The 27,140-nt window shown below is 42.5% G+C and overlaps 1 protein-coding gene across 1 annotated transcript; it reads left to right on the top strand.

Moving 5' to 3' along the window:
- The first annotated feature begins 1,656 nt into the window (after positions 1-1,656).
- SAXO1 (stabilizer of axonemal microtubules 1) lies at positions 1,657-27,083 on the top strand. Its single transcript, XM_036888308.2, has 4 exons — positions 1,657-1,784; positions 2,444-2,623; positions 11,262-11,464; positions 25,859-27,083. The coding sequence occupies exons 1-4, from the start codon at positions 1,657-1,659 to the stop codon at positions 26,848-26,850; spliced, it is 1,503 nt and encodes a 500-aa protein (XP_036744203.2). The 3' UTR covers positions 26,851-27,083.
- The last annotated feature ends 57 nt before the right edge of the window (positions 27,084-27,140 follow it).

Genomic DNA, 27,140 nt, shown 5'->3' with positions numbered 1-27,140 from the left:
ATAGCCACAAGTCGAATAAAATAAAATAAAATCTCCACAGCTACAGATTCAATTCCATGTAACGGAATGTCAGTGTCTGGGTGGAAACTTGTTTCTATACTGGAACCCTCTGTCCTACCAATTACACTTTAGTATTTTGCCATTCAATTTATTATTATTTTTGGAATAAGCATTTATGGTATGTTACACTTTTTAAAAAGGTAATATGAAAAGAGGGTTATGTAAAAGCCACATTTTATTGGTTTAAAAAACAAGGGTACTGGAGAGGGAAAATATTGCTATGTCTGTGGTGTCTGTTTTACAGCAAGCGCCTGAATGTGTTACCCTTAATGAAATCTTGACTTTTCTCTCAATGTGAATAAATATATCTGCAGAGGTATTTTTGGTAGCCAGCACTTCTTGGCTTTTGAATTGAGGTTTGCAGGAATCCTAAAATGATAGGCTACTAATGAGTTCAGATTGAAATCTCAAATAATTGGACTAATTGCAAACACAGAAATGGTAATAGCTAATGTTTATATTCTATGGGAGATGATTGTTTTGTCTACTGTGCAAACAACAATTTATTTTTTGAGTGGATAGAAGATTAAAGTATTCATCAATTTAGGTATCTAAGATTAGGAGATATTTTATTAAGTATGTAAAATATAAGTGTGCATTCATCCTTGTACATTAAGTGGCGACAATGTACATTTTGAAAAAGGAAAACTAAACTTTTATTGAATGTATTTAACACTGAAATTCAGACACTCACACTATAAGGACAGCAATTTATGGAAGATTTCCTTGTAAATAACTAGGAGAATCTAAAATACTCATCATGAACCTATGGTAATTTTATAATAACAAAAATAAGTAAATTTGTCAAGTTTATAGCATCCTAAGGCTTTTCAACATACAATCTATAAATGAGAAGAAAATAAATAGGGATATCTCCTAAAGTACTTGTTCATATGTAGTTCTAGCCACATGAACAATACAGACGTTCATCATTTTCTCTGGGGGCTGAGAGGTTGACGAGAAGTACATGATAACAATGGTGGCAGCAACATTTACATAGAGGGTTGAACTTAATTAACAACAGGAATAGTATGCTAACTGTTGCCTGGAAAATTGCTTTAGAGTAGAGCAGATATGGGTTCTCTGGGGGTCTCTTTCTCTCTTCTGACCCAGAGTACTCTGTATCTTAGTTTCTATAATTAAAAATCAGTGTAAAAATTTAAAAGATAATTGAATGCCTGTCTAAGGCATTGACTATAACTAAGTTAGGAATCACTAACATGGATTTTGTTGGTGTGCTGGTGCTTGAGGACTAGCAGTGCACAGTTCATTTGTAAAGACTGTATGTAGGCATATAAATAATTGATATATACTACTTAGGTTTTGAGAGTTCAAACAGCTACCCTTTGTTCACTAGTAAGTAAAATAATTTTCATTTATTGCTATGCATGTAAAATGGGAAAGCTAATCACACATTATAACTTCAAATTATTATCTGTCATCGTCTTATGTAATGAAGCATAAAGTTTATATAATTACTCATTTATTTATTGTTATTTGTTCAGTATGTTTTTATTGAAAGCCAACCATGTGCCAGGCAGGATATGAGGGACTAGGTTTGTAACAGCGGACAAGATAGGAAAGCTCCTGAGCTTGATGGATGAGACAGACAACAGATTCATGAACGGACATGCTGGTTACCGACAACGATACCTGATGGGGACGGAGTCCACGATGACAGAGAAGCTGTGGGTGAGGGGCAGGCCTGGTGGGGTGTACCGCAGGTGAAGATAATCAGTTGGAAGCCTTTCTAAGGAGGCAACAGTTAAGATGAGACCCCCAAAAGTAAATGAGGTAGATTTTCAGTGTGAAATGGTTGCACACAGCCCATGGTGTTTAGTCTACTCAGTGCCAAGGTGGTCCTGCCATCACTGAGGCACTGGTGTGCACAGGGGATACTCTGAGTTGACCCAGGAACCAGACTGATTAGGAAAGATGCCCTAGCACGCAGCCTTGGGGCACCCAGTTAGGCATATATTAAGCCCAGAATTGCTGCGTGATTGGCAAGCCCAGAGAGGTCTCGGGAGGGCAGCCTGGAGTGGCACTCAGACGGTGGGAGGGTGGGCACAACCATTTACCTATTATGCTGTGGAAGTATTTCAGTATTTGAAAAAGCAGCATGACATGTGGAACGGCTGGACATTGGCCCTGTTTCTGTGTCCAAGGGATTCTGATGGCTAACCAATTGCAGTTATAGGTCATTAAAAAAATTCTGGCCACTTTACATAGTTTAGAAGAGAAAAGGAAGGGTTAAACTGCTGTTTTCAAAGCTGACAGTCTTGATTTTCTAGTCTGGGTCACATTTTGAGGCAGCAGTGCTATTGGACTGGCTGTGTTCTTCCCAAGAAGGTAACCAGCCTGACTTCATGTGCTTTTTTTACAGGCGGCATCACTGTCCCCATCTCCCTACGAAGATTTACGATAAAACAGAGAAACCATGTCTCATCTCCGAATACACCGAGAACTACCCCCTCTATCACTCTCACCTGCCCAGAGGGTCCTTCAAGCCCAAGTTGGAGTACCTGAAAGCATCCGTGCCAATGGAAGGCCTGAGCACATCGAGGTGAGGGCGAGTAGTACACTAATGGAGTAATGTGTGGTACTGATAGAATGCACAGCATCAGTGCATGATCAGTGCATGCTATTAAAGCCTTTCATGTCAATATACTGTATCTCTGAAAGAACATCCTGCTTTTATTAGCATGCTCAGTTTTTCCCAACGTCCTCTTAAAGAGAAAGAGTTCTTACATGCTGAAGCAGGGATGAGGAAGGCTAACTTGATTACATAATAAAGGGTTAGAAGTTAAGTAAAGTAATAAAGGGATGGAAAGGGGCTGATGCCGAAAAAAGGACTTTTGAGCTTTGACGCATAAACTCCAGGTCGGCTTGGGTGATGTAATGATGGTAGTCTTGGTGAAAGAGAACTTGGTAACAAAGAAGGAACTTTAAAAAAAAATGATGCCACAGATTTTGAACTGGGGTCCCCTTGAATGTTCTTCAAGAATATGAACAAAGAATATCTCCTTTTAAATTGCTCTTGACTTCTAAACTCTGATTCTTTAGATCCAGGACTGTGCAGAGACTGAACCACCTGGCCCTGTGTATCAGAGTTGCAGAGGTACCTGTACTGAGAGGGTGGGGGGAAATGATCCATCTCAGCGTTGCAGGACTCTGGGAGAATCTGCTATTGACAGCTCAGTTAGTGACCTCCAGGTGGGGACCTGTGACTGATGACCTAGTGAGCAAAATCACTTTGGAGTGCAGTTGTGCACTGTCTCAGATGATATGGCTCTGTCCCTAGGTGAGGCCTGAAAGATGGATGTCTTCCCTGCCTCTGACATTCCTCGTCCTACAGGGCGGGATCACTGTGAGGTGCAGATCATAGGATATGTAAATTGTTCTGGCATAGCGCCTGCACATTATAAGATTCAAGACCTGGTAAATTTTCTTCCTATTGCTCCCCCTTTGCTCATAATTTTGTGCTTTTCTAGTAAAGGTCCCAGCTGGGCCAGGCTACGCAGAACAGTTCTAATTCATTCTGCCTCCAGGTTTTCCCCAGGATAGACCTGAAAACATCTTCTTTTGACATTGTGAGTTGGAGATATGAGGTGTTCCTACAAAAAGCTGCCATCTTCTGGATCCAAAGGAAGTCCATGTGTTGGTTATGGGGCAGAAAGACCCACAGGGGGAGAAATGGAGTAAAGGGATTCCTAATCTTGGTGGGAACCACTGGACAGGGAGGGAGTCCTGGTCTGATGCAAGATTTGACAGGTCACTTTATGCTAAGCAGTTATCTTAAATGATTCAGTTTAAGCATGTTTTGGTCCTGCTGCACTAAACAAAATTATAATTTATGCTGTTTTTTATCATTTAACCTGTTCTTCAAACTATGACTTATAAAACTATATGAACTTCAAAGACTGGATTTCATTGTACCAAGAGAACAGCATCCTTAGCTTCTAAGAGTCTAAAGGCCACAACAGGAGATGTGGACCAGTCCTGAGCATTGCTTTTCCTTTTAAGAAACCATATATTTCCGAGGCATTTGAATAAAGTACATATCATTGGTAGAAAAAGAGTAGCCTTGAGGAATAACTTGCAAATACTCATTCAGCCTCATGTCATCCAAATTAGCCACAGCTTAACATGGGTGATATTGTGACTCTGGCTCTGACAGGGACAGAGGGAACTTCTGGGTGATATGTTTATTGTTGTCAGTAAGATGAGGCAAGAATAATTTAGGACAGGCCAGAGGGCAAGTTACTGTTTTGCAAAGAACCTTGAGGAGGAGTAAGGGTGTTGGTGTTCCCATCTCTTTGGACCCAATGTGCAGGAAATCAAGAGTGTCTCGTGAAATGGAAAGTTAAGGACAGCTTCAGATGTTATCTTAGGGATATATTTCCTCTCCTGGAAATATAGAAAAGGATGTTTTGAGGGTTGGATGTTGAAGGATGCTCTTTATTTGTTGTCCACAAGCTTAAGAGAATGAGGACAAACCCTCCCTCCAGGATAGGAGCCCTGCCCTTTCAGCTAGCTCTGAGGTCTCCCCATAGAAGCCTAACACCCTTACTCCTCCTCAAGGTTCTTTGCAAAACAATAACTTCCCCTCTGACCTGTCCTAAATTATCCTTGCCTCATGTCACTGACAACAATAAACATATCACCCAGAAGTTCCCTCTGTCCCTGTCAGAGCCAGAGTCACAATATCACTCATGTCAAGCTGTGGCTAATTTGGAGGAAGGCAGGTAATGAGAGAATTTCCAAAACAAGCTATTAATAATCATAAGGGCCTTAAAAAGGATCCATGGGAAGGAAAGAGAACAAAAAGCTCCTCTGCTTTCCTTTATTTCCTTCTCCAGAAAGAGAACCAAGGGGGAAATGAGCAGAGGGTATTTCTTCTCTGCCCTGTAGGTCAGTTTCATCATTTCTCAGGCCTGTGCCTGCCATGCAAGGTCCTGCTTTTCAGACTGAGAACACAACTGTGTTCCTATCAGAATGCATTTTTTTTTTTGGAGTTCATATGAGCTTTTATTGAGATAAATTAACAAAAACCAATTTAACCAACCATCCTTTCTCAACCTTATAAACTTAGCAGAGGCTCTGGTCCATATGTGTGTACGTACAATAAAACCATTCCCTACTGGGGAACGCAGAGAAGCCATCATCTGGGTGCTCCACCAGAGGCTTCTGGGGGAAGGGCTGGGTCAGCCCTCTGTCTGCTCTCTGCTGTATCTGCATGGCTGTCATCCTTTTGCCCTGAGAACCCTCAGTATCAGAATGGCCCACACACTTCCCTGTCTGAAGTCAGACCCAGCTTAGTTTCTGAGATTGGACATGGGGCTGCCACCTGCTGAATGAAAAAGTCATGTGGCCCAGGGCTTGGCTAGGTTTGGTGATTAAGCCCAGACACAAAAAACACCTGGTTTCTGGAAAGGTTATCATCCCAGCATGAGGCATGATTACAGCTGCACGCAACTCCTACTGACTGTAAATCTTGGGGATTTACAGCAGGTGCCATGAGGGGAATGCTTGTGATTTTCAGCCCTTCTTATATGAAACTGTTTCTTGAAGGCCTTGGTAATTCTGTCACATGGGAACTGCCTTTAGTTCAGATAGACGAGATCAATTTATGAATAAGGGGTTTGCACTTCAAGCCTCATTTCCCCTTAGGCATGTCACCATGTAAAACACTTGGGTCCCATTTTGGGACATTATTTTGTTAGCTAAACCTCTGAAGATGGCAGAGTGGATAGATTCATAAAAAAGAGCTGAGTCTTCAAGACCTTGGTGTCAGACCTTTATTCTCTAGGAAGGGGGACCATGGGCAGTGAGAACTGGGAGTGCGAGGTGGGGAGGTGGAACTGGGTTCAGATGTGATGGGTTTGGCTGAAGGGTAGAGGGCAGGGAGTTGGCAGCAAAGATTTCTTCATTTATTGACAAGATTCCTGGGCAAACTGGGGAGAGTAAGGGAAGGAAGAGCTAGAAGAGAAAATGTATTTGGAATCTTCTCTGAAAGCCAGAAAAGAAGCGAGAAAGTTGTCGTGGGTTTGAATCTTTCACAACCCATATTTCTGTCCAAATACATACTTCTCAGAGCTGCATCCCTGAGCATATACTTACCCCCTCTGTAGACTGGGCTTGAGAACTAATGAAAACATCCAGAAATAGGTCTCGGCACTAGACTTGCCTGGGCAATTTCAGAGCCTTTGATGTTGCACATCTTTGATTAATTTTGGGGATGTATTGTTCCTTATTTCTTCGAAGTATTTTTTTCTGTCTCTGAGGCTCTGTTAATTTCTTTCATCCACCCCCTTTTTCTCTGTTTTCCAAATTGGATGCTTTTTATTCATCCATCTGCAAGTTCACTGAGCCTCTCCTCCCCTTCACTCTACTAAGCTTGTCCAGTGAAGGTTTTGTTTGTATATATGTATTTTTTTCAATTTTAGGACTTAAATTTGGTTCTTTTTAGGTAGTTCCTATTTTTCTTCTGTGATTTCCAATCTTTTAATTCATTATGGCCTTATTTTTCTTTTTGTAATGGAGCATAGTTAAAACAGTTGCTTTAAAATTTTTGCTAATTCTAATATCTGGGTCTGCTTGGGGTTGGTCTTCATGATCATTATTTTTTTCTTGAGAATGGGTCACATTTTTCTCTATATGTCAACTAATTTTGGATTGATCCTGTATTTTCTTAAGGTTATGTTGTGGAGACTCTGGATTTTTTTTTTTTTTACATTCCTTCAAAAGTGTGTGTGTGTGTGTGTGTGTGTGTGTGTGTGTGTGTGTGTGTGTGTGTGTGTGTGTGTGTGTGTGTGTTTAAAGGCAGATAGGAGATAATTTGATTGGGTTCCAACTGCAAACAAACTCTGTGTCTTGGGTGGCAGCTCAAATCTCAGCTCAGCTCTTTCTCTTTAGTGTGGCTGCCTGAGGTCTGCCTCGTGCATGTGAGGTCAACCAGAGATTTGGGCCCAGTTTACAAAGAGATATTGAAGCTTCTTGTCTCCGGTTCTCTCCTTTCCAGGATTCCTTCCTCACTTCCCAGCACCTGTGGTTGCCTCAAACTTGGTCCCCTGGTTCTGTGGCTAAGCAAGGAGGAAGGTTTCTCTTCACATTTTAGCTGCCTGGCTTGGCACAGACTGAAGCCTGTCTTCAGACTGGAAGCTTTGAAAAAAATGGAAAGTTACACAGAGGCTCACCCAATACCATTCCCTTCCTCTATCTGTTGGCTCTGTTCCAGAATCTGCCTATTTTGGATGCTCTTTAGTATTCACGAGGAGTTATTTTTTTATATTTTGTCTAGAGTTTATATGAAGTGGTAACGGATATTAGCTTCAGCTTTAGTAGGGGTGAGTTGATGAGAGAGTGGAACAGGGGACAGGTGCTGTGTGACTTGAATCCTGGAGGCAGGTACTTGGAATCCCATCTGTCAATGAAGATAAGGAGGGCTCAGTGTGTCCTTATCAGGATCAGAGGCATGAATCAAATCCTGTCCATCGGCCTAAGGGTCTTTCTCAGTGTGCTGGCATGGGTTCCCCAACCCACCTGTGATGATGCAATGATTTCCTTAGAGGGTGCCTTTTAACCCTGGAAAACTTAAGGATTCTGTGTGGAAGGAATTAAGCTAAATCAATTGACAAACAGCAATCTCAAAGGAGATTGAGAGAGAGGACAGACCACGAGGAGGGGTGTCAGAGAGGTCAAGGGGGGGAGAGAATATTAACAAAGAATGAGTGGGAGGATGGACGCTGTTAGAATGGTGCAGGCTGAAGGCCTAAGGAGCAGTGACTGGCTTTGGAAACAAGGTGGTGCTTTGGAGGCCGTGGCTGGAGCAGAGTGAGGAGGATCCCATCTGATGGGAGGAGTGGGCATGAGGCAGGCAAGCCTGCGTGCAGACACCCCTTTGTAGGGGAGAGAATAGGAGGGGAGCAGACTGCACTCAAGGTTGTGTCATATTTTATTTTTTTTTCCTTTAAGGATGGGGAAGACTGGACCATGTTTAAATACTGACAGAAAAGAGCCAGCAGGAGGTAAAGGTTAAACCACAGACTAGGAGGTAGTCCATGGACAGGTTCCTGAGAAAGGAGAGGTTTTAGGGTAGAGTTGGAGATTGGCTTTGGGCAAGAGGAGGACATTTTAAAATGAATTCCATTTAATATGATTGATAAATTGGGCACATTAACAAATTCTAGAGTTTTTATAGATGAATGTAGTTTTAAATAAAATATGTCACATAACCATTTTATCATGGTGAAAATCTCCATTTCCTACTTCCAGGTTTGTGACCCTAGTTGGTTGTTATGTTATTTTTTTTTTCCTTTTGTCAGACTCTTGTCAAACACCTCTGTCTAGCTTTGCCTAATGATTGGAAGTCAAGTTGTTATGACTTTCCCAGCAGGGCCACTTTAACCTTTACTTAACTTGGAGTTTAACTCTTGGCCTTGCATGCTATATAACTTTTATGGATGTGCAACTAGAAGAAGGTTAACATCTTTGACCGATTTTTTTCTGGGCTCATAGTCACAATGGGCACAGGGACTAGGAGATTTAACACAGGAAGAGAAGGGAGTATTCTTAAAAAAAAACTACTGAGGCTGAGAAAATTCTGGTAAGAATAAAATACTTTTATGTGAATTTAAAAGCTGTAAGGTTATGTGAGACTGGGGACATGCCATTATATTGTGGTTAATGATAGGTTTCAGTGAATGTTCTCAACATAAAAACAATGAGAAAACACAGTCTGTTAAATTCACTCTTAAGCTACAATAAATATTTTTGGGTGGTGTATAAATGAAACTTAAAACTTTTCCTATCTTCAGTTGTAGATCAGCCCCCCACTCCCCAAAGATCATTTGCCCTAGTTATAGCTGATCAGTAAATTCAACCATAGATGTACTTTTCACAAAGGAACTTGAATTTTGTACTGGAGAAGGAGATTCAGTTAACAATTTCATTCTCTAAACATACCGAGCAAGGATTTTGCTGCCTCAGTTTTTGCCTTTGAGTAACCAACTTCAGGACAGTGCATGAACTGGTGAGTTTGGTTGTGGGCATGCACATGCTTTTTTCCTGGAGAAACAGAGGGAGATGTGGGGCATTAAGTGTAACTGCCAGAGGCCTTGGCGACTTCGGAAGGAGGTTCTCACAGCAACTCTGATGGGAAGGCGGTGCTTCCCTCAGGAGAAGTAAGGGCAGAAGAGGATGTCATGGTCTGTGTGAAGGGTCCCAGGGTAGGCAGGCCTGTGACTGGAAAGCACTCCTGGCTTCTCTGTGGTTGGGAGGGCTCCGCGGGGCCCTTGAGCATTTGGCTTTGTTGCTCATTGCTTGCCTCGGTCTTTCCTGATACTCCTTCTTGGAGCTGAAGAGTACTGATCACTTGAGCAGCCATTGATGAACACGGGTTTACATGGGGATGTGTGGTCTCAGGCTGCCTGCAAGCCCCTCACTACCCCTTCTGGGAGTGAGGAGAGCTCACTTCCTTTGGGGGCACTCCCCATAGAATGCAAACTTTCTGATAAAAGCTGCTTTGTAGTTAATGTTTTCAGACAGGGCTTTTTGGGCATTCCCATTTTTTTCTGCAGCCTGGTACCTATGCTTCTTGCTCCCTGCTGCAATTGGTTTAGTATTAAAAGGATGCCAGCATGAGGTACTTGGACCCTAAGAAGAGTAGAAATGTGGAAATGACCCTTGGGTTCCTGTTTAGCCTGTTCACTCCATAAGCTCTGGTTTATACACAGCCAGCTTCCAGACCCCTCAGGTCACTCAGCTTCCTCTTGCTGTTTGCCAATAGGGGGCCCTTGGGAAGGGAAACCAGGCTGAAGACCTTGTAACAGCTGCTGAGATATATTTTTAAACCTACCTAGAGGGTGTCACTGGGAGTTCAAGTGGAGCATCTCCCATTTCCTCCTTAGACCCCTAGAGAGGCCAATTCTCCTGCTTCCTAACTCCCTCCTCCCATCCTACCAGGCATTTTCAGGGCCTGATTTGGGTTTATTGACACCCATGTATATAATTCATGCAAGACAGGTTACAGTGGAGCGTGTTACCTTTGCTAGTCAAGCATGGCTCAGTAATGCTGCTCCAGATTTCAGCCGGGAAGTAGATTTTATTGGTGTTTGAGCCTGATGTTTTCCTGTCCGGAAACCTCCCCCTTCCCTTGGCAAAGCTGTTTTGGCAAGCACCATTAGGGAAAATCTCCCTTCTACTTGTCCAGTGGGATAAATGGGTTCCAGGCAAAAGCAGGCTGTTGCATAAAGCAGAGGCCCTTGGGAGAAAGGGCAATGTTTGCTTACAATAGCTTGCATTGAGCAGTAGGAAGCTGAGATTCCCCTGGTGGGCAGTGTAAACCCTTGCTGAGCCCTGTCATTGCCAGGCTGGTTCCTGGTGGTGGTACGGTTAACATCTTGGCAGTTCTGTAACCGTGGGGTGCTCTGGGAGGTGAGTGCTTCCTGTTTCCTGAAGGCCATCTTGCTTTTGGTATCCCACTGTTTTCATGTCCCCTGAAATAGTGGGGGCATTGATGCCAGAGAGCCCACTTTATTGTACTTTTCTGTCCTTCTGGGTTTTCTGTAAGATAAGTAGAGGAAGGAGACAAACTTTAAGCAGGATTAGGGAGCGCAGACAAGGAGGTGGTGGAACCTGAAAAATAGAAGTTAGCTCCACAGTGAGGAGAGAGAAGGAAGAGGCCTTGCCTGTGGGCCGGCAGGAGAGGTGGGAGATGAGGCTGGGGAATGAGGCAGAGGCAGGTCCGGGAGAGCTTATAAAGCATGCTAGAGAGTCAGGCTTTATCTGCAAGATTATTTAAGCTGGGGAATGAAAAGCCCCAATTTCCATTTTAGAGAGTTTATTCTGGCCACACTATGGGAACTGAACTAGAAGTGGTGGGAATGAAGCAGGAAGTCCACGTGGTACGTTGTTACACGGTCTGAACCAAAGGGGACTGACAAACGCACGAGGTGGAGGAGCTGCACTTGGTGAGAGCCTGGCCCTGAGAGGGGGCCGGTCGCGGACAGTGTCCTGGTGTCTGACTTGGGCGAGAAGAGAAGGGTGTGCCCTTCTCAAAAGTAGGAGAGAGAGGAGGAAGAGCAGTAAGGGGACAGAGCAGAAGATGACTTCTCAGCAAACACTTGTAACATTGGGTTGCATAGAACCCATGAACATCATTTGAGCCAAGGGCCCCGCTGATGTGTGTATTTTTCTTACAGAAGAGATTTTGGGCCTCACAAAGTGTTACCAGTGAAGATCCACCAGCATGACCAGTTCATCCCAAGTGAAGAGAATATGGATTTGCTCACAACATATAAGCAAGATTACAACCCCTACCCGGTCTGTCGAGTGGGCCCCATCAAACCTCGGGACAGTAAATATCCGTGTGGGGACAAGATGGAGTGTCTTCCTACTTATAAAGGTGGGAGAACATTTGAGGGGCAGGTCGTGGGGAGGACAGGCTGAGGAATGTATGCAGGATGGGAAATGTGTTTTATATGCACACCCTCTTAGTGCAGGGGTCAGCCAAACTACATCCTGCCGGCCAAATCTGGCCTGCAGCCTGTTTTTGAACAGCTGGATAGCTAAGAATGGTTTTTAAATTTTTGAATGATCTAAAAAAAAAAAAATAAGAGTGTTATTTCAGGAAATGTGAAAATTATATGAAACTCAAAGTTCAGTGTTCATATGTACATTTTGTTGGGACACAGCCACACTCATTTATGCATTATCTATGGCTACTTCTGTGCTAGAGCAGCAAAACTGAGTAGTTGTGACAGAGACCATATGGTCTGCAAGGCCTCAGACATTTAATATCTGGCCTTTTATAGAAAATATTTGCCACCCCTGTCTTTGTTTGCTGTTGGAATCCTACATTAGTGAAGCATTTCAAGTTTAAGCTAAGTTAGATTCAACCACTGATTCATCCGCCCATTTGAAAAATTATTGAGATGTAATGTATGTACAGAAAAAATTACAAATCATACAGACAATGACTTTTGAGGGAATATATCCATATGAACAGCACCCAGATCAAGAAATATAACACTCATACTCCCCTCCAATCACCCTCCCCACCCAGGGTAGAACCATTACATTTACTTTTAACAATATTAATTAGTTTTGCCAGTTTTGTACTTCATATAAATGGGATTGATTCACTCTTTCCTGAGCATTCACTATATCCCAGGCATGGTGTGAGGAACTGCGAAGGAAGCATACTGACCTGCCCTGACTTTATAGTCTAGTAAGAGGGACAGGATAGAGCCCTGTGTGTGGTGCAGGTGATGCAGCAGTCTCTCTGTGGGGCACGAGCCAAAGGCTGAGACCATGGGAACGGGAGTCAGTTTGTGGTCAGTAGCTCTTCTGCTTATGATGCACATGGTTGTCCTAGGAATACATGCTGAACTGTTCATGCAACATGCTTGTGGATCTCTAAATGACTGTGATAATAGTTGCTTTTATTTAGTCAAGCCAAACGCTTATGCAATGGGAAGTGGGGAGGTTTGAGGGGATGTAGGAGTCTTCCCAAAGACTGTCCAGGAACTGGGACTTAGGGCCAGTCTGACATGGTCCTCTTCAGAAACGTGGGCTTTGTCCTTTAACCATCTTAGTGTCATCCTCTCCTGTTCTTCCATCGCCTCCTTCTGCCAGACCCCATCTGGGGCATTGTACCCTAAAATGGCTTCACTTCCTACACCCCAACATCCTGGTTTATTGGCTCCTCTGTGAAGCATCTCCTTCCAGCTTTTATCCACCCCACTACGACAGTCCTTGTTCTCATTGGGACCCTGGTCTGCTAGTGCCTCAGCCTTCCTTCCCACTACCAGCCCTTCCTGGGCCTGCCCTCCCATACCTACTCCCCATTATGTCATTGCAGTGCATCTTTTACCCCGTCTCTCCTCTGTCCTTTTGTTGTTTCCTTCTGCAAAGCCCTAATCCTGCCTTCTCTGTATCTATGCCTGGACATATACCTGAGCATATCTCCAATCTTGTCAGGTCTAGCCCATTTTCCACAGACAGGAACCACGGAGGTCTTTAAAAATTGCAATCTGATCTGACCCCTTCTCTGCTGAAAACTCCTCAAATAATTACTAAGGCTCTTAGGATAAAATCCCGAGCCTTTACCAACACCTCTGATGCCTTGCCGGTTCTGCGCTCCCTCCGGGATGCCTCTGCCCTGGCCACAGCACCTTCTTTCAGTGCTTTTCCTCCTTTTCTTTTCTGCCGTGGGGCATGTGGCACAGTCCATTCTTTCTTTATAGAGTCCTGCTCCCTTCCCCTGTCTAGTGCTCACCTTCCTGAGCAGTGGGAACATCACGCCCTTCGAAGCCTTCCAGGCCTTTCCTGTCCCAGATGAGACAGCCTGTTAGATGCCCTAACTGTGCTTGTGCTCCCCTATTTTCTAACTCATTGTGTGGCTTTCTTTTGTTTTGCTTAACATGTGTCTCCTTGGCCACACTGTATGCTCCAAGAGGGCAGGGTTCTTTTTCTTTCCCAGGCACCTCAACAAGGTAGGCACCAGAGTGGATGCTTTACAGAGGAGCCAATAAACCAGGAGCATAGTGGGGTGGTGCTCTTGCCTCTATGGGCCCATTCTTCCTTTTCATCCAGTATTTACAGGGAGGCAAGAAATGGGGTACCATGGACACTGAGCAGGCAGCAAGGAGGCACAGAGCTGAAGCAAACCCTTACCTCTCATGGTGAGGGAGTGGGGCCTCTGGCAGGGCAATACGTCCTTTCCTCCACACCCTTCCTGTGGGTTGCCAGGATTTATCAGTCTTAGTGTTGTAGTTACTGCCTGCTCAGCTCAGTTCCCACTCTCCACCTTGCCTTAGATACAGGGAGAGGTCTGGGAGTGAGAAATGCTCCCTGCTTACCTTAGGGGCTGGAAGGATGAGGTAGCCCAGTGTTATTATTTGAAGAAAGGTCCTTCCTACTCCTCCTAGCAAAATACTCACCCCTCAAAATACTCACACAGGAAAAAAAATTCTAATACTTAGGCTTTAGTTTCTCCTATCTCTACTGGTCCCATATTAGTCTCCTTCTCCAGTTACATATTAAATTGCCTCCTGCAAATCAGAGAGTAGTATTCCACTCCTACAGTGGAATCTTGGCTGATTTTTCCCTACTGATAAAGTTAAAATAGAAAAAAACCCATTTTCTTTTCCATTTTTCTTAAAATTCTGGAATCTGTTAACTGCTTACCTACTTATATAGAATTAATGAACAAATACTAGTCAAATATCAACAGGACTGCCCAGAACTAGGCATATGTAGATGGTTGTGTGTGTGGGTGGATGGGGGTGGTGGTGGTGTTGTTTGTCCTGGCTTACATATACTTGTGGTTGGATTTCATAGTTTGCTGAAATTCAGATTGAAAAACAAACAAATCAGTATGTAGCCAAAGGAAACATATTTGTAGTTAGATTTGACGCATAGCTGCCTGTTTGCAATCTATGCATCTTAAGTTTTTTTTTTTTGGAGGGGGAGGGATTTAACACATACCATATTCTACTACTTTAAATGGTTTATTTGTTCCATTACTCCCCTATGATATAATGGCTTCCCAAACTGGGAATACAACGTATGTATTCCCAGCATTTAGCCTGGTGATGACACAACAAGGGCATGTTTAGTGGGGAAATAAATAAGTGAATGAATTGTTTTGAACCATTGTTCACAAGAGACAAGAGCTCCAGGTGACACAGTTTGGCATTAGATTTACAATCCCCACCCAGCCAATTACTCTGTGGGTTCTGGCCAAGGGCAGGAGTGACTCTTAGGAAAGACCTATGACATTTACAGGGTGAGTCCTGTACAATCTCATACACATGTAAGCACCCACACCCTTGCCTTATCTCTTGATGTATAAGTATATATATTTTGATGACTTGTTTGTCTTCTGTGGAAATTTGCTGCTTTAGTATGTCTTTCCCATAGCAACCTTCATAATTTTATGGCCATACACTGATTCTCCTTCCAAAGGAAAAAAAAAAAGAAACTAAAGACAAAGGTCATTAAATGTCTGTATTTCAGTGAATACCACCTATATTATGTCTATGTGCTCTACTTACTATAGTTCCACAGGTAAAATATGCAAACCTCTCCCTTTCTACTCTTATGTAGTACCTTTACTGAGATCCAGAAAACCACCATTAAAATGCACCAGAAGCAGCATTTGGTTGTAATTTTGACATTTTCAAAACACTGTGCAATTGGAAAGATTGAGAGTATAATTACTTGATGCTCAGCTTTATGTTTAGCTAAGTTTTTTAAAAAAAAGACATATTATTGAATGGAATCCCTTTTAAAGAGGTTCTTGCCAATTACCCACATGACACCCTGGCCCTGAAGGGCTTTACTGATGGCTTTTCAGGCAGTGAATAGTATGTCATGTGGAATTCTGAGGTTTTCAGGGTCCTGTGGAGGTTTTTTGTAATATATGCTGGGTGGAGGAAGTTAGACGTTTGGATAATAATGTGGTTTCAATGGTATTGTTGGGTATCAGAAATCACATGAGGCAGCTTTCAGCTTAAGAAACTGTTTTCTTAACACCTCATCTATCACAGAAGAGGGTTAGAAAAATCCTGTCCTACCTACCCCCACACACCTTGAGGCAGTGCTTAGGCATCTACAGGTAGATGCCCCCATTTCAGTGAGGCCTGAAGTCTGGGGGGTGGGGACATATGGTTTATATTCAGCAAGATGGTTCCCTCTAAGACCCACTAATGCTTTCAAGATGCTGATAGAGCCATTAATGGTTGTTGGAGAAAGATTAGAGTTTCAATTAAAATGAAGCCAATTTAAAATAAATATTTGATAGTATTATTAGCGTAAAATAAACTGAAGAGTGTGCCTGGGGGTGAGGATGTTAGGACTTCTGGAGTGGTGGAGTGAGGAGCTTGGTAAATCTTCTTCCCAAAAAAAGCAACAGTAGAACTGGACAGACCAGTAAAAGTTAACCATTTTAGGGCTCTGGTAATCAACCAAAGGCATACAACAAATTGAGAAGCATTTATTTAAGAAAAAAACTACTAAACCATGATTATGAAAAGTTGGGAGTTTCTGGCATTTTATTCTGAGGCTGCTTCTATCACCCCTGACCCTAAGCTTAGTCTGTGTGGTGATTCTACCTAAACAGACTAGGCTGTGAAAAACAGAATTTCTGCTGCCATTTGGGGCTAATTTGATTGGAGTAGAAGTTTCAAGAAACAATAGTGGTCTCAATGGCAAAAAATAGGCAACATTCTGTAGCTAGTTGGAGGTTGCAGAACTAAATAAGCCACAGAGAAGCATACTAGCTAGAAGTTTAACAAGGTGATCCAGAGAATGAGAAAGACACAGTGGGTCTTGAAAAGGTCATACATATTCCTGGTGGTTTGGAAGACTGTGCATGTGGTCAGTACTGGTGTACAGACTCAAGAGATCAGAGACAGGGCCTAGTTATCTACTCATCTTCTCTGGCTGAATATGATGCCTAGTACATGTGCACAAGAGATATGAGAATGCTCAGCAGAAAATAAAAGCCAGGGAAGACATGTGAACACCCAATCTTTGAGTACATTTCCCAGCCCACATACAGACCCATTAGCAAATAGGGAAAGACTTACTGGCATGAGGTGATTAAGTTTAACTTCTGATCAGTCATTGGCTGATAACTAAACTATGCTGACATAGGACTCTAGGCTTAAAAATAAAAACAACTGAAAAAAACTGAGCAAAAATATAGTGGCCACACACCACAGGAGTGAGACGACTATATGGAATTACTGTAGGCAAGTCACTAAACAAACAGCAAAATCAATTCCAAGTGGGGGATCAGACTCCAGAGTTGCTGCAACATATTATCTAAAGTGTTGAGTTTTAACAAAAAAAATTATGAGGCATGAATGGAACCAGGGAAGTATGATCCATGAATAGGAAGAAAAAAAGCAGCTATGAGAAACTATCTCTGAAGGTGCCCAGATGTTAGACATAGCAGACAAATATTTAAAAGTAACTATTATAAATGTGTCCGATAATAGTTACTTTGAAAGAACAACAGGAAAAAAAGAGCATGTTTTAAGAAATAAAGAAAAATATGACAATTTTCCATCTAATAGAGGATGCCAATAAAAGGAAGTCATAAAAAATAATCAAATGAAAATTCTGGAGTTCAAAGGACAATAACCAAAATAAAAAAATCCATACAGGGACTTCACACCAGATTTGAGCTGGCAGAGAGAAAGTATCAGTGAAAATGGAGATAGATCAATAAATATTATCCAATTTGAAGAATAAAAAAAAATTAAGAAACTCAGAGACTTGTGGGATACACATAAAACACACCACTGTTCTCATAATGGGAGCCTCAGAAGGACAAAAAGGCAGAAAAAATGTTTAACTGCCTGAAAAACCCCAACTTCATGAAAAATAATAATCTACACATCCAAGAAACACAATCCAAGGAGAATATGAAAAGATATACACCTAGTCACATAATAGTCTGTTGAAAACCTAAGCCAAAGATTTGGAAAGCAAGAGAGCCACTCATTACATACAGGGAAAAGAAACAAAAATTTATGTTCTCATTGGAAACAGTAGAGAACTGTAGGCAGTGTAATGACATATTGAAAGTACTGAAAGGAAAAAAAAACTGTCAACCAAGAATTCTATAACTAGTCAAAATATTGGATTATTTAGGGTTTTTTTTAATGTACAAATATCATATCATCTGCAAACAGGGACAGTTTAACTCCTTATTTACCAACCTGGGTGCCTTTTATTTCTTTGTGTTGTCTAATTGCCATGGCTAAGAACTCCAGAACTATGTTGAATAAAAGTGGAGAGAGTGGGCATGCTTGTCTTGTTCCCTATCTTAAAGGAAAGGCTTTCAGCTTCTCTCTGTTAAGTATGATGTTGGCTGTGGGTTTGTCATATATGGCCTTTATTATGTTGAGGTACTTTCCCTTTATACCCATTTTGTTGAGAGTTTTTATTATGAATGGATGTTGAATTTTGTCTGTTTTTTTGACATCTATTGAGATGATCATGTGGTTTTCATACTTTTTGTTGATGTGGTGGAGGATGTTGATAGATTTTCGAATGTTGTACCATCCTTGCATGCCTGGGATGAATCCCACTTGATCATGGTGTATGATCCTCTTGATGTATTTTTGAATTTGGTTTGCTAATATTTTGTTGAGTATTTTTACATCTATGTTCATCAGGGATATTCTTTTTTTTGTGGTGTGTTTACCTGGTTTTGGTATTATGGTGATGCTGGCCTCATAGGATGAGTTCAAGAGTATTCCCTCATTTTCTACTATTTGGAAAACTTTAAGGAGAATGGGTATTAGGTCTTTACCAAATGTTTCATAAAATTCAGTGGTGAAGCCATCTGGTCCAGGAGTTTTGTTCTTAGGTAGTTTTTTGATTACCAATTCAATTTCCTTGCTTATAATTGGTGTGTTCAGATTTTCTGTTTATTTCTGGGTCAACCTTGGAAGGTTGTATTTTTCTGGAAAGTTGTCCATTTCTTCTAGGTTATCCAGTTTGTTAGCATATTATTTTTCATAGTATTCTCTCATAATTTTTTGTATTTCTGTGGTGTCTGTGGTGATTTCTCCTTTCTCCTTTCTGATTCTGTTAATGAGTGTAGACTCTTTTTTTCTTGATAAGTCTGGCTAAGGGTTTATCCATTTTGTTTATTTTCTCAAAGAACCAGCTCCTTTTATTGATTCTTTCTATTGTTTTATTCTTCTCAATTTTATTTATTTATTTTCTAATATTTATTATGTCCCTCCTTCTACTGACTTTGGGCCTCATTTGCTCTTCATTTTCTAGTTTCGTTAATTGTGAATTTAGACTATTCATATTGGATTGTTCTTCTTACCTGATGTAGGCCTGTATTGCAATATACTTCCCTCTTAGTATGGCCTTCAGCGTGTCCAACAGATTTTGTGGTGTTGAATTACTGTTGTCATTTGTCTCCATATATTGCTTGATCTCTGTTTTTATTTGGTCATTGATCCATTGGTTATTTAAGAGTATGTTGTTAAGTCTCTATATGTTTGTGGGCTTTTTCATTTTCTTTACATAATTTATTTCTAGTTTCATACCTTTGTGCTCTGAGAACTTGGTTGGTACAATTTCAATCAGTTTTAATTTACTGAGGCGTTTTTTGTGTGCTAGTTTATGATCTATTCTTGAAAATGTTCCATGTGCACTTGAGAAGAACGTGTATCCTGCTGCTTTTGGGTGTAGAGTTCTGTAGATGTCTGTTAGGTCCATCTGTTCAAATGTGTTGATCAATGCCTCTGTGTCCTTACTTATTTTCTGTCTTGTTGATCTGTCCTTTGGAGTGAGTGAAGTGTTGAAGTCTCCTAAAATGAATGCATTTTATTCTATTTCCCCCTTAATTCAGTTATTATTTGTTTCACATATGCAGGTGCTCCTGTGTTGGGTGCATAGATATTTATAATGGTTATATCCTCTTGTTGGATTGACCCCTTTATCATCATGTAATGTCCTTCTTTGTCTCTTGTGACTTTCTTTGTTTTAAGGTCTATTTTGTCTGATACAAGTACTGTGACACTTGTGTTTTTCTCCCTATTAGTTGCATGAAATATCTTTTTCCATCTCTTCACTTTTAGTCTGTGTATGTCTTTGGGTTTGAAGTGAGTTTCTTGTAAGCAGCATATAGATGGGTCTTGCTTTTTTATGCATTCTATTATTCTGTGTCTTTTGATTGGTACATTCAGACCATTTACATTTAGGGTGATTATTGAAAGATATGTACTTATTGCCATTGCAGGCTTTGGATTTGTGGTTACCAAAGGTACAATGGCAGCTTATTTAGTATATAACTATCTAACTTAACTTACTTATTACACTATTATAAACACCATCTGATGATTCTTTATTTCTCTCCCTTCTTTTTGTTCCTGCTCTACTCTTCATACGTTAGGTGTTTTATTCTGTACTCTTTGTGTTTCCCTTGACTGATTTTGTTGAAGGGTGATTTTATTTTGTATTTAGTTAGTATTTGTTTGGTCTGCTTTCTTTGCTGTGGTTTTATTTTCTCTGGTGACAGCTATTTAGCCCTAGGCATTCTTCCATCTAGAGCAGTCCCTTTAAAATACAGTATATAGGTGGTTTGTCAGAGGTAATTCCCTCAATTTTTGCTTATCTGGAAATTGTTTAATCCCTTCTTCAAATTTAAATGATAATCTTGCTGGATACAGTATTTTTGGTTTGAAGCCCTTCTGTTTCATTGCATTAAATATATCATGCCATTACCTTCTGGCCTTTAAGGTTTCTGCTGAGAAGTCTGATGATAACTTGGTGGGTTTTCCTTTGTAGATGATCTTTTTCTTTCTCTGGATGCTTTTAATACCCTGTCCTTGCCTTTGATCTTTGCCATTTTAATTATTATATGTCTTGGTGTTGTCCTCCTTTGGTCTCTTGTGTTGGGAGTTCTGTGGACATCCATGGTCTGAAAGACTATTTTTTTCCCCAGATTGGGGAATTTTTCAGCAATTATTTCTTCAAAGACCCTTTCTATCCCTTTTTCTCTGTCTTCTTTTTCTGGTACCTCTATAATACAAATATTTTTCTGTATGGATTGATCACACAATTCTCTTAATATACTTTCATTCCTAGAGGTCCTTTTATCTCTCTCTGTCTCAGCTTCTCTGTATTCCTGTTCTCTGATTTCTATTCCATTAACAGTCCCTCCCACCTCATCCAGTCTGCTCTTAAGTCCTTCCATTGTTTGTTTCATTTCTGTTCTCTCCCTCCTGAATTCATCCCTTAGCTCTTGAATATTTCTCTGTAGCTCCATCAATATGCTTATGACTTTTATTTTAAATTTTTTTTCAGGAAGATTGGTGATTTCAGTCTCACCAAGCCCTCTCTCTGGTGTTTGAGGGATTTGGGACTGAACAAGGTTCTTCTGCCTCTTCATGGCGATGGGAGTGGTTGCCAGTGAGTGGTGTGTGTGCCAGCTGGGAGAACAAAGTCCCTTCCTGCTTCCTGGTCACCTTGCCTGTATCCATTGTCTCTGCTGGTTAACCACACCCAGAGAGCAACCTCTGGGTTAATCCCCTAAGCTGCTGTGGGTGGGGTGGTCCTCGGGAGGGCCCTGGCAGGGGTCACAGGGAAGCGGCATGAGTTCTGCCGCATGCACAAACCCCTTTGTGCCTCCCAGATTCTGCGTTGGTATCTGCTGTCTGTGCCTGTGAACTGCACACAGGGAGCAGCCTCTGGGTCCGGGCCTGTTTGGTGCATGCAGGGAGAAGCCTCTGTGTTAAGCTATGTGGTTGCTGTAGGTGGGGCTGCTCCCTGGCTATTCTGTAATGATGGTGGCTCAGCCGGTTTGCTTGCAGTGCCAGCGTGGGGATGGAATGGCAGGTTGCTTATTGCCATGAGGGGATTCAGAGCTGCAGTGCCACCCAGGGGCTTAGTGCACCTGAAGTTCTTTAAATTTCCTAGCCTGCTGGGCTGAGTGTGCCAGCACAATTTTGTCCACCTGTTAAAACCTTGTCCCTTTAAGACTTTTAATGCACCCGCTTTTCTTTTGTCCCAGGGCAGCAGGCTTAATCTTGCATTTTGCTTTGCCCCTCCTCTAATATCCAGTGCACCATACAGTGTGTGTCTGTGCTCCTGGGGCAGATTACCAGGGCTGGTTATTTAGCCGTCCTGTACTTCCACTCCCTCCCCACTCTGACTCTTCGTCCTTCTGGTGAGCTGGGGTGGGGGAAGTGCTTGGGTCTTGCCAGGTCACGGCTTTGTATGTTACCCTTTTCCATGAGATGGTGGGGTCTCGCAGATGTAGCCTGGCTTGTGTACTGTATCTTCTGGTCATTCTTTTAGGAAAAGTTGTATTTGCCAATATATATGGTTTTGGGAGGAGATTTCTGCAACCCTACTCAAGCTGCCATCTTTTATGTCATTTATCCCTTTTTATTCCCTATAGTGACAGCTATTTAGCCTTAGGAACACTTCCATCTATAGAAGTCCCTCCAAAAGACACTGTAGAGATGGTTTATGGGAGGTAAATTCTCTCAGCTTTTGCTTATCTGGAAATTGTTTAATCCCTCCTTCACATTTAAATGATAACCTTGCCAGATAAAGTATTCTTGGTTCCAGCCCCTTTTGCTTCATTGCATTAAATATATCATGCTACTCGCTTCTGGCCTGTAAGGTTTCTGCTGAGAAGTTTGATGATAGCCCGATGGGTTTTCCTTTGTATGTGATCTTTTTTCTCTCTCTGGCTGCTTTTAATAGTCTGTCCTTATCCTTGATCTTTGCCATTTTAATTATTATATGTCTTGGTGTTGTCCTCCTTGGATCCCTTGTGTTGGGAGATCTGTGCACCTCCATGTCCTGAGAAACTATCTCCTTCCCCAGATTGGGTACGTTTTTAGCAGTTACTTCCTCAAAGACACTTTCCATCCCTTTTTCTCTCTATTATTCTTGTGCCCCTATAATATGAATATTGTTCCATTTGGATTGGTCACACAGTTCTCTCAATATTCTTTCATTCCTAGAGATCCTTTTTTCTCTCTGTGCCTCAGCTTCTTTGTATTCCTCTTCTCTAATTTCTGTTTCATTTATTGTCTCCTCTACTGTATCTAATCTGCTTTTAGTCCCCTCCATTGTGTTCCTCAGTGATTGAATCACTGTCCTAAATTCATTCCTGAGTTCTTGAATATTTTTCTGTACCTCCAGAAGCATATTTATGATTTTTATTTTGAAATCTCTTTCAGAGAGATGAATGAGATTGGTTTCATTTGACTCTTTTTCCAGTGTTCATAGTATTTTTGTTTGAACCAGGTTCCTTTGCTGTTTCATGTTTGTATGTGGCACCCTCTAGTGCCCAGAAGCTCTATTCTCTGGAGCTGTTTAGCCCCTGGAGCGATGTTGGGGGTTGCAGGGGAGTGGTGCTGGTGCCTGCTGGGAGGAAAGAGCTGTTTCCTGCTTCCTGGATGCTATGCCTGTCTCCACTGCCAGAACCAGTGGGCTGAACACACAGTTGTAAGCCTCTATGCTTTGGGTTTGTAACTGCTGCAGGTGAGGCTTTCCTCTGGTTGAGCTGATGCCAGGGCAGGTTTTGCTGGTTTGCGAGCCAGGTGTGGGAGGAAGGTGCAGCAGGCTGCCTGTCATGGTGGGGGGCCTTAGAACTGTGTAGCCAGCCAGGGGTTTGGAGCACCTGAAGATTGTGAAAGTTCCCATCCTGCTGGGCAGAGTGTGCCCAGACAATTTTGTCTACCTGTCCTTTCTCCTGAGCAGTAGGGTCTGTGCAATCCTTGACTCTTTAGCAGGCCTCTTGTTTTTAGGAAGCCTCTCAGACTGCCCACCCAGATCAGCCAGATATGGTTTCCTGTTTTCCACAAGCAGCTGGAATCTCAGTCTCTCCAGGTATTCTGCCTGTTTTAGCTTTCCAACCCCACTAATCACCAGAGCACCATGCAATGCAGGTTTGTGCTCCCAGAGCAGATCTCCAGGGCTATAGGTGTTCAGCAGTCCCAGGCCTCTACTCCCTCCCCTCTCTGTTTCTCTTCCTGCCGCTGGTTAGCTGGGGTAGGGGAAAGGCTTGGGTCCTGCCTGGTCATGGCTTTGGTACGTTACCCTGTTCCATGACATCTGTTCTTTCCTCCAGGTGTATGCAGTCTGGCACAGCCTTCTTTCCTGTTGCTCTTTCAGGATTAGTTGTATTAATTATATTTTCTTATTATATGTGGTTTTAGTAGGGGGTCTCTGTCTCACCTCTCACACCACCATCTTTAATCCTACTGCTATTCAGTATTAAAAGGAGTAAAATACATGCTGCAACAGGGATGAGCCTCAATCACAATATACTAAGTGAAAGAAGCCAAATGCAAAACACTACATACTGCACAATTCTATTATGTAAAATATCTAGAAAAGGCACATTTAAAAGAGGCCAGGACCAGATTAATGGTTGTCTGGGGACAGGAATGAAGATTGGCTACAGGTAGGATTGGTTGATATTTTTGGGGTGATGGATATTCTACAACTGGATTTTGGTGATGGTTGCCCAATACTGTAAATGTTACTGAATTGTCTGTGTTAGATGGTGTATTCTATCTTATACAGCTTATATCTTGATAATACTGTCTAGAAAGTGTGCCTATGGACTCCACTGGTGTTGGCTATAGATATCCAAGCTCCTATGAAGCTGCTTTCTTTCCTAACCCTTTGTAAAACTGTAAGCAAGAGAATTCGTTGTGGATTTAGAGGTTTCACTAGGGTTCCATACTGGCTACTTTAGATCTGATAATTTATGTGCACAATGGGGGAAATGCAAGACTTGGATGTGAGCTGTGTGTTGTGAAAAGAATGGCAGTGGTACTGAGGTGGCCAAATGACACAGTTTGCTGTCTCAGTTTTTTTTCTCAGCTGGATTTCCATTCTCAAAGCTTCTGGGAGGATCTGTGTGGCAGTTACTTTGAAAGCCCTGCAGTGCTGTCTTAAGCTAAAACTTGCTCCTCAAGGTGCTTGGGGGCCATCTCTAAGGCAGATTTCCTTTGGGTGCTGGCCTTGCGTTATCTTGGCCATTCCAATCTCACTACCCAGGTTCCTCCTGAGACAGACCTTCCCTATGTATTGCTGGCCAATGACTTTCATTCTTTAAGCATTCTGAAATTCTCCTGCAAATACTCCCTGATTATTTGTCAGTAGTTCTTTTTTCTTTTTCTTTAACCTTCATTCTATCTAGAAATGCAATGCTCCTAGCTGTGATATGGGCTGTCAGAAGAGCATGACTTCAGAGTCAATCATGTGGTTTAAATTCTAACCTTTAACTTCTTATCCATGTGACTTTGGGGCAAATTCCTTAGCCTCTCTGAGTCTTGCTCTTGGAAATCTATAAAATAATCATACCCATCACAAAGGGTTATTGTGAAGATGAAACCAAATCTTGTATGAAAAGCCCTGAGCACAGTTGACTGGCACATAGTCAGTGTTCCTTAATTGTCAGAACTGAATGGTAGAGTGAGTCAGAGCGTGGATTCTGCATCTAGATTTGTATACATGCTTTTCTGCTTTTAGCTGAGTGACCTTGGGCAAGTTCTTTGGGTAACTTCTCTGTGCCTCTGTTTCTGCATCTGTCAAATGGGCATATTGAAAGTACCCAGCTTATTAGGCCTGTTTGAAGATTCAGTGGGTTAATATAGGAAGCACTTAGAGTACTGCCTATCACACAGGGAGTTATATCCAAGTGAGAGCTACTGTTCTCTCGCCAGCCAACACAATGTCCTTATTCCCCTGGACTGGCATATTTGATTTATGTGGCTTAAGTGTGTGGGTTATAGGGACCCATGAAGGCCACCATGCGGACAAGTGAGGTCTCCATGGTTTGGCTGGTGGCTCACCAGCAGTGGGTTGTGAATCCCATCTCACCACACCACATGCAGCTTCCCAGTCACTCTGTGCTGATTCAGAGAGGGCACCTTCCCCATAGGGGAATGGAACTGTTCATGGACAGGGGTAAGCCAATGGTTAGACTCCTCAGCTGGAATCAGTTCCCCAGATCCTCCCACTGCTGTGGACCCTCTAAAATCCCTGGGTACAGCATTGTGTGGTATGATGAGATTCCTGAAAACTTGTCTGTTCTGCACAGTAACCCACAAATACATAAAGTTGAAATATCAAGCCCTTGGTTGAGATGATGGCAGGGATCACCTATTCTTTTGTCTCAGAGAATATCTCACTGGAGACTGGTGGTTTGGAGCCCCTAGGAATACATGCAGGTTGAGTTGGACTGGACTTGATTTATAAGTAATTGCCACTTCTGCCTTATTTTCAGGTGATTATTTACCCTGGAGCCAACCAAGACGAAAACTTCTTCGTCCAGAACACAGCTACCGGCCAGCATCAACCAGGTTTGATAGTAGAACCACACACCAGGATGACTACTCCATGAAGGGCGTAGTGAACACCATGAGCTGCAAGCCTCCGGCTGTGCCCAAGCTCTGTAACATTCCCCTGGAGGATCTGACTAACTACAAGATGAGTTACGTGGCCCACCCTATGGAAAAGCGCTTTGTGTATGAGGCCGAGAAGTTCAAACCCTCTGACATCCCCTTTGAGAGCCTTACCACCCACAAAGAGTCCTACCGAGGCCTGATGGGGGAGCCTACCAAGAGCTTGAAACCTTCAGCCAGGCCCTGTGTTCTAGACACACCTTTCTCTAATAGCACGGAGTTTCGAGATAAGTACCAAGCTTGGCCAACACCCCAGATATTCTCCAAAGCTCCTGCTTCTTATATCCCTTCTGAAGAAAAGATGGACTTTCTGACAACAGTACAAGCCCACTACACGTACCCTAAGGGTGTCCCAGCTCAGTCCTGCCGACCAGTGCTGTCAGTCAAGAAGGGCGGCCGCTTTGAGAGCTCTACCACCACCAAGGACGATTACAAGCCATGGGCCAGCATGCGCATGGAGCCGCTCAAGCCTGTTCCCCAGCTGAACCTTGCCAAAGAACCCTTGGACTGCCTGACCACTGTGCGGGCCCACTATGTGCCCCACCCACCCATCCATACCAAAAGCTGTAAGCCCCACTGGTCTGGCCCCCAAGGACATACCCCCATGGAGGGCCAGACCACATACACCATCAGCTTTACTCCCAAGGAAATGGGCCGGTGCCTGGCTTTGTACCCTGAGCCCCCTGGTTACATCTTTGAGGAAATAGATGCTTTGGGGCACAGGATATACAGGCCAGTTTCCCAGACAGGTTCCCAGCGAAGCAGCCGTCTTTTGGTAGGTGAAAACCAGAGGGAGTTGGCAGTGTCGGCCTGATTTAAAAAAGATTGATATTTAGAAGTTGTACAATACTTTTAAAAGCTGATGATTGAGAGTTGTTATTCATTGGACAAAAAAAGAATTCCCAGAAATGAAAAAAAAAAGAAATCTTCATCATCATGTCCAGGACACTTGAATAAAATGAGAATCATTTGACTCGAGGAAAATGACATTTAATCACTGACTAATTATTCCCGTTAATCCTCCCTCTGTTATCTCCCCCGCCTTGGGTCCCTTTCCTTGGGCTCTTGGAATCAAAGCTGGTCTCTGTGGGATTTTCCCTGAAT

Source organism: Manis pentadactyla, chromosome 3 (assembly GCF_030020395.1).
Source record: "Manis pentadactyla isolate mManPen7 chromosome 3, mManPen7.hap1, whole genome shotgun sequence".
In the NCBI taxonomy this organism is placed as follows: domain Eukaryota; kingdom Metazoa; phylum Chordata; class Mammalia; order Pholidota; family Manidae; genus Manis; species Manis pentadactyla.
This window is presented reverse-complemented; position numbering and strand designations above follow the sequence as displayed.

What these genes read in the sequence shown, in the direction of transcription:
- SAXO1 (XM_036888308.2), top strand. Translation starts at nt 1,657, where the DNA reads ATGGATGAGACAGACAACAGATTCATGAACGGACATGCTGGTTACCGA. An exon ending in CCTGGTGGGGTGTACCGCAG is followed by an intron (nt 1,785 to 2,443) that starts GTGAAGATAATC and finishes CTTTTTTTACAG; the next exon opens with GCGGCATCACTGTCCCCATC. An exon ending in GAAGGCCTGAGCACATCGAG is followed by an intron (nt 2,624 to 11,261) that starts GTGAGGGCGAGT and finishes TTTTTCTTACAG; the next exon opens with AAGAGATTTTGGGCCTCACA.